Source organism: Nicotiana attenuata, unplaced genomic scaffold, assembly GCF_001879085.1.
Source record: "Nicotiana attenuata strain UT unplaced genomic scaffold, NIATTr2, whole genome shotgun sequence".
In the NCBI taxonomy this organism is placed as follows: Eukaryota; Viridiplantae; Streptophyta; class Magnoliopsida; order Solanales; family Solanaceae; genus Nicotiana; species Nicotiana attenuata.
In genome coordinates this window covers 418,308-431,007 of record NW_017670562.1, presented here as the reverse complement: position 1 = coordinate 431,007, position 12,700 = coordinate 418,308, and the positions used below count along the sequence as shown (strand labels likewise).

The following is a 12,700-nucleotide window of genomic DNA, read 5'->3' as shown; positions in this document are numbered from 1 at the left end:
ACCGTAGTCGGAGCAGTGTGAAGACGGTCTTGGAATGGAACTCTGTTGGTTCCGTTAACTCCGTTGGGTGATTTCGGGCTTAGGGGCATGTTCGGATTGTGTTTTGGAGGTTTGTAGCTTATTTAGGCTTGAAATGCCGAAAGTTGAAAACTTGAAGTTTCCGATTCAATAATGAGATTCCGATCTAGGTGTCGGAATATTCCGAGAGTTGGAGTAGCTTCGTAGTCTTGAATGTGACGTGTGTGCAAAATTTTAGGTCATTTGGACAAGGTTTGATAGACTTTTTGATCGAAAGCGGAATTTGGAAGTTTTGGGAATCCTTAGGCTTGGATCGGAGAGCGATTTGTGGTTTTAGCATTGTTTGATGTGATTCGAGGGTTGGAATAAGTTCGTTGGATGTTTTAAAATTGGTTGGCAGGTTTGGTTGAGGCTCCGGGGGTCTCGGGTGAGTTTCGGCCGCTTAACGGAAGTTGAACTGGACTTAGGAGAAATCTGAAGTTGGCTGAACCTGTCATAATCGCACCTGCATGTGTGGGACCGCAGGTGCGGCGTCGCAGAAGTGGCTTGGTGACCGCTGAAGCGGAATTTGGCCCAGGCTCCAGAAGCCGCAGGGGCGAGAAGTCGAACGCACCTGCGAGACTGCACGTGTGATAAGGGAGTCGCAGGTGCGGAAATTTCTATTTAATGAAAAGTCGCAGGTGCGGTCCCAGAGCTGCAGATGCGGTTCCACTGGTCAGTAAAAGGGCAGAAACGAGGGTTTAGTCTCAAACCTTAGAAATTGATTTGGGAGCTCGGAATTGGCGATTTTGGGATAGAATTTCACCTGGGTGTTTTGGGTAAGTAATTCTTACTTGGTTTTGATTAATTTTCACGAATCTATGCTTAAGTTCATCCTTTAAATTCGAATTTGGGGTGAAAATTTGGAGAAAAATTGGAAAAGTTCTTAAGCCTTTGGAGTTTTGATCAAGATTTTGATGTCGAATTGGAGTAATTTCTGTATATATGAACTCGTGAGAGAGTGAGGATTCCGAATTGTAAATTTTATCCGATTCCGAGATGTGGGCCCCGGGGGTCTTTTTAGGCGATTTTCCTAATTTCGCGTATTAGCTTCAAATTAATTAGTTGAATTAGTTACTTGAAGTTATATTTACATTATGCAATTACTTTGAATAGATTTGGGCCATTTAGAGTAGGATACTCGTGGCAAGAACGTGGTATTGAGTTAATTGAGCTGGTTCGAGGTACGTGGCTTGCCTAACCTTGTGTGGGGGAACTCCCCTTAGGATTGGTATTGTTGATATATGAAATGCCTTGTACGTGAGGTGACGAGTGCGTACATGTGCTAATTGTCGAAAATCCTGTTTTCATTAAGTAACTATAACTGTGTTTTCTTCCCTGTTTATACTACTTGCAATTTAAGCCTACTGTTAGCTTAGGGAAGCATGTCTAATTGACTTGATTGCTTTACTTGCTCAAACTGCTTTATTTAAATTCTGTGCAACATGCTAGGTTAGAAATACCTATTTTACCTTGGTATGGAATTTGGATTTAATTGAGTATTCTTCGTGTTGCTGTTGTGTGTTTACTTTGGGACTACGGAACGATATCCCGGAAGATCCCCCTACATGTTTACTTTGGGACAACGAATTTGTATTCCAGTAGGCCCCCCTGCACATTTATATTGGAACTACGAGACTGCACCCGATAGATTCCCCCAGTACTGGTATTTACATTTGGGACTACGGATCGGGATTCCGGTAGATCCCCGCCACTATGAGTTGGACTATGGGACGACACCTGGGAGATCCACTGGATATTTACATTTGGGGACTACAGGACGGTATCCTGGGAAATCCCCGGTTGTTATCTCTATGTTGAACTGTATTCCTTCTGTGAGTATTTTATCTCTGTTGTAGTTGTTGTTACTCTTATTACCCCGTGTTACTTTAATATTGCTTCTCTTTCTTATATATCATTACATATGACCGGTAGGGCCCTGACCTTCCTCGTCACTACTCGACCGAGTTTAGGCTTACTCATGCCCTTTCATGCACATGTTTTTCGTGTGCAGATCCAGGAACTTCGACTCAGCCCTACTACCCTTGAGGCGAGGCGATTCTCCAGAGACTTCGAGGTATATCTGCCATGTCCGCAGACCGAGGAGTCCCTTTCCATTCTCTCTTGAAGTGATAGCCCTTCTATCTTTTCTTTTGATTTAGACATTCCGGAGTTAGCGCATTTTGTCGTATTCGTAGCTTGTGATTGAGATTCTGGGTTTTGGGAGTTGTTCGGTTTTGAGATCTTGTATTGTATATGCCGAGCGGCATCTTAAACACTTTTATATCTGTTATCTTCGGTTTTTATTAGTTTATCCGCAGTTTTTCTAGTTTTTATCTGTTGTTTTCTTTTCTTTTTTCCCGCTAATTGTTAGACTTACCTAGTCGTAGGGAGTAGGTGCCGTCACGATAGTTCACGGAGGGCGAACTGGGGCCATGACAATTATATAGCTATACCAACCGGGTATACAATTGTATGGGATCGTTCCCAGTTCCCACAACTGAGTATAACTATAATATAATATAAATATATACTAGGAAATCAAAAAATAACAATGTGCTATATATTCAAAAGCACGTATCCTAGTTTTAAGAAAATTACCTTCTTGGATGCGACACCAATCTTTTTCTTCTTTACTTAAGAACCATCACTACAATCAACATTGATTGGTTGAGTCTCTGTTTCAGGCACGGATTCACGTTAGCTTTCCCTCAGAATCCTCAACAACTTTAGCTTTTCCCTTATCATTCAGCGCATTACCTGCTATGACTAGTTCATAATTTGTTTCGGGTAATTACTGGTAGGGAGTTCCATCGACTGAAGAAGCATCAATATTGTTGCCTTGCCCCCTCTAATTCTATATTTTTAATTGTGTTTTCAACACGCATACTGCTGGGTTAGGACTAAACACCGCCGGAGAATCAGAAAATAATAAAAAACTAGAACTGGACATGACTGAGGCAATAGATTTAGCAGCTACTTGGGTTGAAGAATGATGTTGTGCACGGCGCCACCATCTATGCGAACAATGCTTCCGACCCATAGTGAAAACAACAACTCACAGACATTGATTCACAAAAGTACAAAGAAAAACACAAACATTCTATGATTTTGAAAACCCACTTAACTAAAATGTACTTTCACATCCAAAAATTTCGCCCAAAAATTACTATTAGACGAAGAGATGGAACGAAATCTGAAGATAAATTCAAAAATAGAATCAGTAAATGTTGGTTGAAGTATGAGTTCTCATGGTTTGGCTATAGAGTTTTTGAAACTAAGTCTGTAGCGTTAAAGGACGAAGACTATTAAATGAGGCATTAATGACGGTGGGTATGGGAATCCGCTAATTGCGTGGGCTGCTAGGTGAAATAGCTTGGGCTGGGTATGGGAATCCGCTAATGGGTGGGCCGCATAAATAGTCTGGCTGCATGGATAGAAAAAGCAAATAGTTTGGACTTGGGTATTAAAGGGTAAATAGTTTTGGGCTTAATAGGTTTAAAGCGGGATTTTCTGTTCACGAAAATCACCCTCCTTGTGGCCCAAATGTGAAATCCATTAAAAGCCTTTTACACTGTTCGGGTAGGCCCATATTTTAACGACACTTATACAGAAGCTGAAGGTTGTTTTTGTCTTTTCAAATCTTTACCAATCTATAAGCTCTATAGTCATCGTCTTCCTCCTCGCTCTTCGCCCTAATCTGCAATTTGGGGAATAAGCTTTCAAAACCATGTCTTCCTCCAAACGAAATCACAAGGAAAAGATAATTCGTCACAAGAAGTTCGTTTTCCATTCTCTGATATCCATTTTTTTAATTTAACTTTTCTTCATTTCTTCTATTATTATGGCGTTGTGTGAGTTTTTGTAAAAATCTCAATTGAATTTGGAACTGTGGAATTTGAATAGCTCCATAATTTGGTAACTATTGCTGAAAAGTGAGAATTTTTATTACAGAGAAGAGAAGGCGGAAGAACCGGAACTACCAAAGTACAGAGACAGAGCTAAAGAAAGGAGAGAAGATCAAAATCCGGATTATGAACTCACTGAATTGGGCGCTTTTCATGCTGTCGCTCCTCCTGGCAATGTTGATCTTCTGTAATATCTCTCAGCTCCCTTTTTTCTTTTTTGTATATTCCTTTTTTTCCCAGCTCTTTATTGGAGAGCTAGCTATATAGGGGCCTTGCCCTGCACACGAAGTGCTTCGGTGCTAGTGCAGGGTATGGGGAAGAATTTACCCGCACGGGGTGTTTACACCAAAGCATACTAATTTAGTATGGTTAAGTAATAAATTAAGGCGAAAATGTGTATTATTAGAGTGTATATGAAGACACGTATCATGTATTCATTGGATTGGTGCAAACACCAGGTGCAAGGAAGTTTTTACCGTGGAAATGGTTCGCAACCTTGCATCGGCTTTCTGCAAAGAGGGTGTTTCCGTGCCTTGAACTTATGACCTAGGTCACCAAAGTAGCAACTTCTAGTTTTTGCCTTAGAGAGCTGTCTATATAGTTGACAGTAAAAGAGTATTTTTTTAAGAACATTTCATGTTTTAAAACTTGTTGGCAGGTCTGCTGATGCTCAAAAATTATCTATTGAGAAGAGCAAGTATCTTGGAGGTTAGTCTGCTCTGCTAAACTGCTGTTTCTACACGATACATAAGAGTAATTCTGATTTCCAGCTTGCTTTTGGAATTAATAGAAAAGATACTGGAACAGCTAACTTAAAGAAGAGAGCTTCCTGGCGTTGTTGTGGAACAGAATATTTTTTAATTGTATGCCCAAATGAGTTAGCTTAGTTTCAGCTCAGTTTCAGCGGTTTTCTTGATATATGTTCTAATTGATTTAGTTGTTTTGTTCAGCTGACCAACCGTTTTTTGGCTTATTGTGTATCAGGTGATGTGGAACACACACATTTGGTTAAAGGGTTAGATTATGCTTTACTTCACAAAGTGAGAAGTGAAATAGATAAGAAGCCAGATGCTGGAGATGATTATGAAGGAAAACCTAGGTAACTACTGATTGCTTTGTCACTTAACTGGATGCATGATTCCTCAACTTTAAAATTAAAGCATAAGAAACTGACAGTCTAAGGGCCTGTCAATTTTTCTGGAATGGTCGATGCAATTTTGAGCTAATAAAGTTGATCCATGTGTAGTTTCCATGCGTAAGACAATAGTTTCAGATACGAGGTTTTTCTATAGATGTTCCTATAGTTGTCCCATGCATTACCCTTGATTTATGACCACTATCATGAGATGCGTGTGTGACTTGGTAACATCTTTTTGTGTATTTACGAACTAACAAGCCTTTTTGGTGAATTATTCTTTTATACCATGTCTAAGAAGCAATCGGTCCGGATAACTGTTCTGTTTAATTATTCCATTCCATCTCTTTTGCTAACAGAGCATCAAAGGAAGATCAGCAAATGTCATTCCGTACTGCAACTGCCAAGGTGCATTAGCTCTTTAATTGCTTCGGAGTCTCGAATATCTATAGTTGTTGCTAGGTGTTATTATGTTTCAATAGAGTGATTCGTAAGCTTTGGGTTGCAGTCAGTATACCAATGGATGATCAAGCCTCAGACTGTTATAAAGACCAATGAAATGTTTCTTCCTGGACGGATGTCTTTTATTTTTAATATGGTATGTTTCTTTTCTTTTTTGTTTACTTCATCTCCTCTTATTTTAGTCATTCCAGGATTCTATTTGCCCGAGAAGGAATCTATTTCGCAGACCAGTGATTGAGTTTTCTTATAGTGCATGTGCCCTAAGATCTTTTTCATATGGCAGTTGGACGTGATAATAGTAAAAGAAATTTTGTGCTTGTGGTAGCTAGCTGAGAAGCTTGCTAAGTTCTATATTGAATCATAGTTATTGTTTTGCAAAAGGATGCAATCATTTTATTCATAAAGCTCCTCTCTTACCCCACCCCGCTTTCCCAGGTAAAAGAAGGAAAAATTCTGTAGGGAAATTAGAGTTTATTTCGTATGGCTGGGATGAACTGTCTTGTCCTTGTCAAGTAGCTAAAGGCCTTTCTGTTTCTGGTGGGGGAGTGGGCGTGGGAAGGGGTGTTCTTGGGAGTTAAATGCTAGAGTCATTGAAGCAGTATTTTAATGCTAAGACACATGGTGAACAGATGTGTAATCTGCATAGTGAAAAAGTTAGTGAACTATTCTGTTATTCTAATGCTTGAATTTACTGTGACTACTATCTTTTCTTTCGTTGTCTCTTTTACTTTTCATGCTTATGGTTTATGTGTGTCTGGCAGGAAGGTGGATACAACACTGATATTCCAACCACTTTACACAGGAGCAAAGCTGACTGTCCAGTCCCTGAGGTGTTTCTTTTTTCCCATATTCCGCTGCTGTCAGGCAATGACTTACTTTTCCATCCAAATGGGTTACCTCACCTCTTTTTTGCAGGAAATGGTTACAGTTAGTGTTGATGGTTCTGTTCTAGACCGAATAGCTAAAATCATGTCCTATCTCCGTCTTGGATCATCAGGAAAAGTTCTCAAGAAGAAGAAGAAGGAAAAAGATGGCAAAGGTGCATAGCTTTCATGCCTCTTAACCTTTACTTGTATTTTCTGAACAGTTGCTTATAGTCTGAATGTGATGTAGATTTGCATATATCCAATTTATTTTACGAAAACCTTTTCTCTTATTTCTGATTGGTGCCGCTGCATGCTTTTTGTATATCTATTATATTCTTGCTCATAGAAGTGAATTTGGGCATGGTTTCCTATACAACAACAACAAACCCAGTATATTCCCACAAGTGGGGTCTGGGGAAGGTAGTGCGTACGCAAACCTTACCCCAACGTAGTGAAGGTAGAGAGGTTGTTTCCAGTAGATCCTCGGCTTAGAAAGAGTGAGAAGAAGAAGAAAGAGAAAAGGAAAAAAAAGGGGGGGGGGGAGGGGAATTAGTAGTACTAAACACTAACAACAAGAAATACGATAACAGACGCGAACTAAATCACATGACGAAGTAATGATCTACTTAAGCATATGTAGGAACCTGAGTGCTACTAAAGTAACTGGTAAGAAAAGGAGAAACTTACAACTACCTACTACCCTTCTACCCTAATCCTCGACCTCCATACCTTCCTATCAAGGGTCATGTCCTCAGTAAGCTGAAGTTGCGCCATGTCATGTCTAATTACTTCTCTCCAATACTTCCTTAACCTACCTTGACCTCTTCTCAAACCCGCCATAGTTAGCCTCTCACATCTCCTGACAGGAGCATCAATGCTTCTCCTCTTTATGTGCCCGAACCATCGCAGCCTCGACTTCCGCATCTTGTCCTCCACGGAGGCCACTCCCACTTTGTCCCGAATAGCTTCATTCTTATTCTTATCTCTATCTAGGCATGCCACTCATCCATCTCAACATTCTCATTTTTGCTACTTTCATCTTCTGCACATGTGAGTTCTTAGTTGGCCAACACTCCACCCCATACAACATAGTTGGTCGGACCACCACTTTGTAAAATTTACCTTTAAGTCTTGGCGTCACATTCTTATCACATAAGACGCCGGACGCAAGCCTCCATATCATCCATCCCGCTCCAATACGATGTAGGACATCCTCGTCAATCTCCCCATTACCTTGGATAATGGACCCGAGATACTTGAAACTACTTTTCTGGGGATAACTTGAATATCAAGCTTCACATCCACGTGTGATCATGAGCCCTGTCAGTGAATTTGCACTCTAAGCTAGCGTTTGGCCATAGATCCCAAATTTATTTTGAAAAATCTGATTTGGGTGAAGTTTGGTTTGAAGATGAAAATGTGTTTGGACATGCGTTTTCAAAACATATTTCCCAACTTTATTTTGGCAAAACATGTATATAATTTCCAAGTTTTGGGGTTTTGGCCTAAAATCAGCAATTGGGGTGATTTTGGGATTTGGGATTTTGCCAAAATGTGGGCAAAATTTATGGCCAAACATGAGTTTTGAAAATAATTCCCAAATTTATTTTGGCAAAACTCATGGCCAAACGGAGCCTAAGTATTCTGTCTTAGTCCTGTCCAACTTGAAACCTTTAGACTCCAAGGCCTACCTCCAAACCTCCAACCTTGCGTTGACTCAGCTTCGCGTCTCGTTGATTAACACTATATCATCGGCAAATAGCATGTACCATGGTCCGTTCGAGGATATATGTGATACAAAAATAAATTGCAACCACAATATAAATATGAAGAAACATAATTTTATTGATAAAATAATGTGGGTACAATTCTGTTTATCCCCTTGATTCTTCTCTCCTAATTATCTCCGTGATTCGAGGGCTAGAACAGCGTGTTTCTCGAACGTAGGATGGTGCGGGCTTTCATGGATTTATTTGATATCCATGAAGTATGTTGTGGATCTTCTTGAAGAATTTGATTATCAAGAATTATCCGGCCACTTCTTGATCTCTTTGTGAATATCCCCTGAGTTTATAGGATTTTCGAGATGATCTCCATTTTTGAGATGTTTTTTAAAGGATTATGAAACCCTTTTTATAGGAGTGACTTAGGGTTTTGGTAGAGTAGCCTCCAAGCAACACTGACAGACTCCTAGAGTTTCAAGAGGTCTTGTAGTATCTTGAATTTAGGATTTAGCTTGATCCATTAAAATTTCGATGTCTACAAATGCCCCCTACTTCAAGGTTTGTCGGGGTGTAGGCTTGGCGAAACTTGAAGTACCCGATCACAACGGAAATTTTTGAAGTAGTTTCGATTTGCAGGAGGAAGAGATGAAGGGCAGAACTGGTCCCACTGAGCGTGCCAATTTGTTTGCAACAAATTATATGTGATACAAAAATAAATTGCAACCACAATATAAATATGAAGAAACGCAATTTTATTGATAAAATGATGCAGGTACAATTCTGTTTATCCCCTTGATTCTTCTCTCCTAATTATCTCCGTGATTCGAGGGCTAGAACAGCGTGTTTCTCGAACGTAGGATGGTGCGGGCTTTCATGGATTTATTTGATATCCATGAAGTATGTTGTGGATCTTCTTGAAGAATTTGATTATCAAGAATTATCCGGCCACTTCTTGATCTCTTTGTGAATATCCCCTGAGTTTATGGGATTTTCGAGATGATCTCCATTTTTTAGATGTTTTTTAAAGGATTATGAAACCCTTTTTATAGGAGTGACCTAGGGTTTTGGTAGAGTAGCCTCCAACAACACTGACAGACTCCTAGAGTTTCAAGAGGTCTTGTAGTATCTTGAATTTAGGATTTAGCTTGATCCATTAAAATTTCGATGTCTACACTTCCCTCGGCACTTTATCATACGCTTTTTCTAGGTCGATAAACACCATGTGCAAGTCCTATAAAGAAGTAGAATGTTTGTAGGCGGGATAGAATGTGAGCTTTATTCATCTTTGATTAGGGGGGCATAGGGTGAAAATTAGTGGAATGTCATATGGGGCACAAAGGTAGTTGATGACTAGATACTCTCCCCGTTCCAGTTTATATGAACCTATTTCCTTTTGGGTCCGTTCCAAAAAGAATGACCCCTTTCTAAATTTGAAAACAATTTAGCTTAAACTTCCAATTCTACCCTTAATGAGAAGCTTTTATAACCACACAAATACTCTAGACCCCTTTTTGACTTGTTTAGGGTCACAAATTTCAAAAGTCCTCATTTTTTTTAAACTCTGTGCATAGTCAAACAGGTTCACATAAATTGGAATGGAGGGAGTATGTAGGTATATTATTCCGTAGTGCCATGGAGACTAAACAAAAGCATTTGGTTCTCTGGAGTCTATTATGTGTTTCTCAGAAGTGAATTTGGGCTTTTGGGGTCTCCTATTCATTGGGCAGGGCTTTGTACTTTTGGCTTTTGGGGGGTTTTTGTGATCTCTTCTCTTCATTGATGAAGGGATGTGCTTCCGGTTCCCTTGGTCTGACAATAGTTTTTAATATTGTGCAGGGAAGACTGTTATATCCAATGGTTACGACGAAGTATCGAAGTCTGATGCATCAAAGAGCCAAAATGATACAGAAACTGTGCCTCAATCTGCACCGCTTCCTAAAAAGAACCATTTAGAAAGAAAAGAGAATCAGGGACCTGCTGTAGCTAGAGTTGAAGAAGAAGATATCTTCGTAGGGGAAGGTGTTGACTACTCTATTCCTGCTGGAGATATGGGTCAAAGCCCTGTATCAGAGGATATGGAAGAATCTCCTCGAAACAAAGAGAGGACCTCATATTTCAGTGAACCTGCCTATGGCCCAATCCCGCCATCTGAGCCTTCTCATGATTGGCAACAGGCGGTGAGTCAGTTTTGTCTTAAAGACATGATTAGACCTTTCCTGTTAAAAAGGCTTCGTAATATTTGCTAACAAAATTTGCTTGCTTCAATCTTTGCCCTACATTTCTCTGAAAAGATGAAGTTGGATGCCCTCATCATATTTGTCCAGCATCGACTTTCCTGTATTTACTACCTTAATTGGATGGCCCTATGTGTTGCAACTGATATTCATCTTTTGATTGTTGAATCTGTTTGCTCTGTGCAGAATGGATATGATGCAATGCAAGCACAAGCGCTAGCTGGTGTTTACCAACCAGAATGGCAAGATTATCAGTATTCTGAGCAGCTTGCTTACCCCGAGCAATATCTCCAGCAGAATTATGATATGCAAGCTGATGCTGGCGTTCTACAGGATCCACGATTTATGAGTCAAGAAGAAAAGGATAGAGGGCTAGGTTCAGTATTCAAGAGGGATGATCAAAGGCTTCAACAGCTGAGAGAGAGAGATGCCAGAGAGAAGGATCCTAATTTCATTTCTGAAAGCTATTCTGAGTGCTATCCTGGTTACCAAGAGTACAATCGTGAGATTGTTGACAGTGATGATGAAGCTGATTTGTCAAAAATGGACATGGGTGGACGTGTAAGTGATGTTCTATTCTTGCTGAAGATCAAGTCCATTAATTTTGCACGTCATTCCTTGTTTTACCCCTTCCGCCACCTTTTGAACCTACATTATGTGTGAAAAATTTTGATCAGTGTAAAGGGAAAGAATTTATTGCCTCACAAGCCTGAAAATTGTTGGCGCTTTTTAGTTGTATCTGCTTGATCAATAATAATATTTGTCATAGAAATCAACTGCAACTTAACGTGGTGGTGTCAGTCAGAAACCTCTGTTGTGATAGATAGTATTTGATAAAAGATTAATCTTTCTACAGGCAAAGGGTCGGCTTCACCGATGGGACTTTGAGACAGAGGAGGAGTGGGCAACGTACAATGAGCAGAAGGAAGCAATGCCAAAAGCTGCATTCCAGTTTGGAGTAAAAATGCAGGATGGTAGGAAGACCAGGAAACAAAACAAAGAGCAGAAACTTACCAATGAGCTGCATAAGATAAACAAAATACTCACCAGAAAGAAGACGGAGAAGGAGAAAGGCGAAATGCTCGAGGACGGTGAAATACAACCTGGAAAGAAGCTGCGTGTATAAACAGAGGAAACGTATGATTTTTTCTGTCTTTGACTTTTAGATCTTCTTCCTTACTTGGTGTTCAGAATTTCTCGAATTAGTGTTCAGAATATCTCGAATTTGAAACGATCTCTCGCCCTCAGATAAAAGCTGGTCTTAGTTTCATGATGACCTTAATGTACCTGTGATACAATGATACCTGTAATCCTAAGCTTCTTTTTATTTTAATTATTTAGTATTCGATATCCGCTGCCCCCCGGCCAATCCGCTTTGCGTGGGGAAGCTCTCCCTACCATCAATTTCTCCATTCCGAGGGCTTGAACCCGAGTAACCCTAAGCTTTGAAGTAGCAATAAGCCAATAACTCAAATCTTTCAGCAAAGACGGAAATAATTAGTTTTTAAAGTTCACCATTCCTTTCTTGGGAATACAATATGAGATGAATTTTTTCCGAGAAATGTATTTTATTTGAAGAATTAGTTTTAAAGTAGAGTGAAGAAAGTAAGGATGGGGAAGAGATTTGGTTCTCTTGGATTGTCTTTTTGTGAAATCATATTCTCCTTGATGGTCTCGAAAAGGCACATTATTTCTTCGAAGTTAAGAACGAATTGTTACAGTTAATTTTTGGAAGCTGTAACGTACTGTCTCATTTTAGATTTATGCACTCTTAATTTATGATGCAAAAGGATTTATCATTTTCCTAAAATGCCTTTGGTTTTGTTTTGATATTTTTAGTCTCTATTTCGTGTTTGCAATAATAAAAACCTTGGCATCGTGAGGAGGTTAAAGCAAAACATTTTACTATATATGTTATAAAATAATAAAAGAAGAAGAGTATTTGTGACGACCCGACCCGTCGTCTCATGCGTTATTGCTCCGTTTTCCCCCTTTCATGCTTCTTCATGTTTCGTTATCGGTATGTGGTGTGTTAGAGTTGTTTTGGATTGGTTTTGATAAGAAATGAGACACTTAGTCTCTTTAAGGAAAGCTTAAGTTGGAAAAGTCAACCGAATGTTGACTATTGAGTTAGAAGGCTCGGATGTGATTTCCGGTGATTCGGTTAGCTTCGGGGGATGATTTGTGACTTGGGAGTGCGATCGGAATTGATTTTGGAGGCCCGGTGTAGAATTAGGCTTGAATTGGCGAGGTTAGTATTTTGGCGAATTTCGGTGGATGGGTGAGAATTTGATCCGGGGGTCGGAATGGAATT

General features: G+C 39.8%; 1 protein-coding gene across 1 annotated transcript; it reads left to right on the top strand.

Annotated features, from left to right (window-relative positions):
- Positions 1–3,700: 3,700 nt before the first annotated feature.
- LOC109240999 (suppressor of mec-8 and unc-52 protein homolog 2) lies at positions 3,701–11,734 on the top strand. Its single transcript, XM_019407706.1, has 11 exons — positions 3,701–3,837; positions 4,012–4,152; positions 4,624–4,673; positions 4,950–5,064; positions 5,460–5,508; positions 5,609–5,698; positions 6,324–6,392; positions 6,478–6,601; positions 9,989–10,329; positions 10,573–10,947; positions 11,243–11,734. Exons 1-11 carry the CDS (start codon positions 3,788–3,790, stop codon positions 11,510–11,512), a joined length of 1,674 nt encoding a protein of 557 aa, XP_019263251.1. The 5' UTR covers positions 3,701–3,787; the 3' UTR covers positions 11,513–11,734.
- The last annotated feature ends 966 nt before the right edge of the window (positions 11,735–12,700 follow it).

Bases quoted from the DNA above. Each gene is read 5' to 3' on its own strand.
- LOC109240999 (XM_019407706.1), top strand. From the start codon at position 3,788: ATGTCTTCCTCCAAACGAAATCACAAGGAAAAGATAATTCGTCACAAG. The intron at 5,699-6,323 runs GTATGTTTCTTT...TGTGTCTGGCAG, and splicing joins TGTCTTTTATTTTTAATATG to GAAGGTGGATACAACACTGA. The intron at 6,393-6,477 runs GTGTTTCTTTTT...TCTTTTTTGCAG, and splicing joins CTGACTGTCCAGTCCCTGAG to GAAATGGTTACAGTTAGTGT.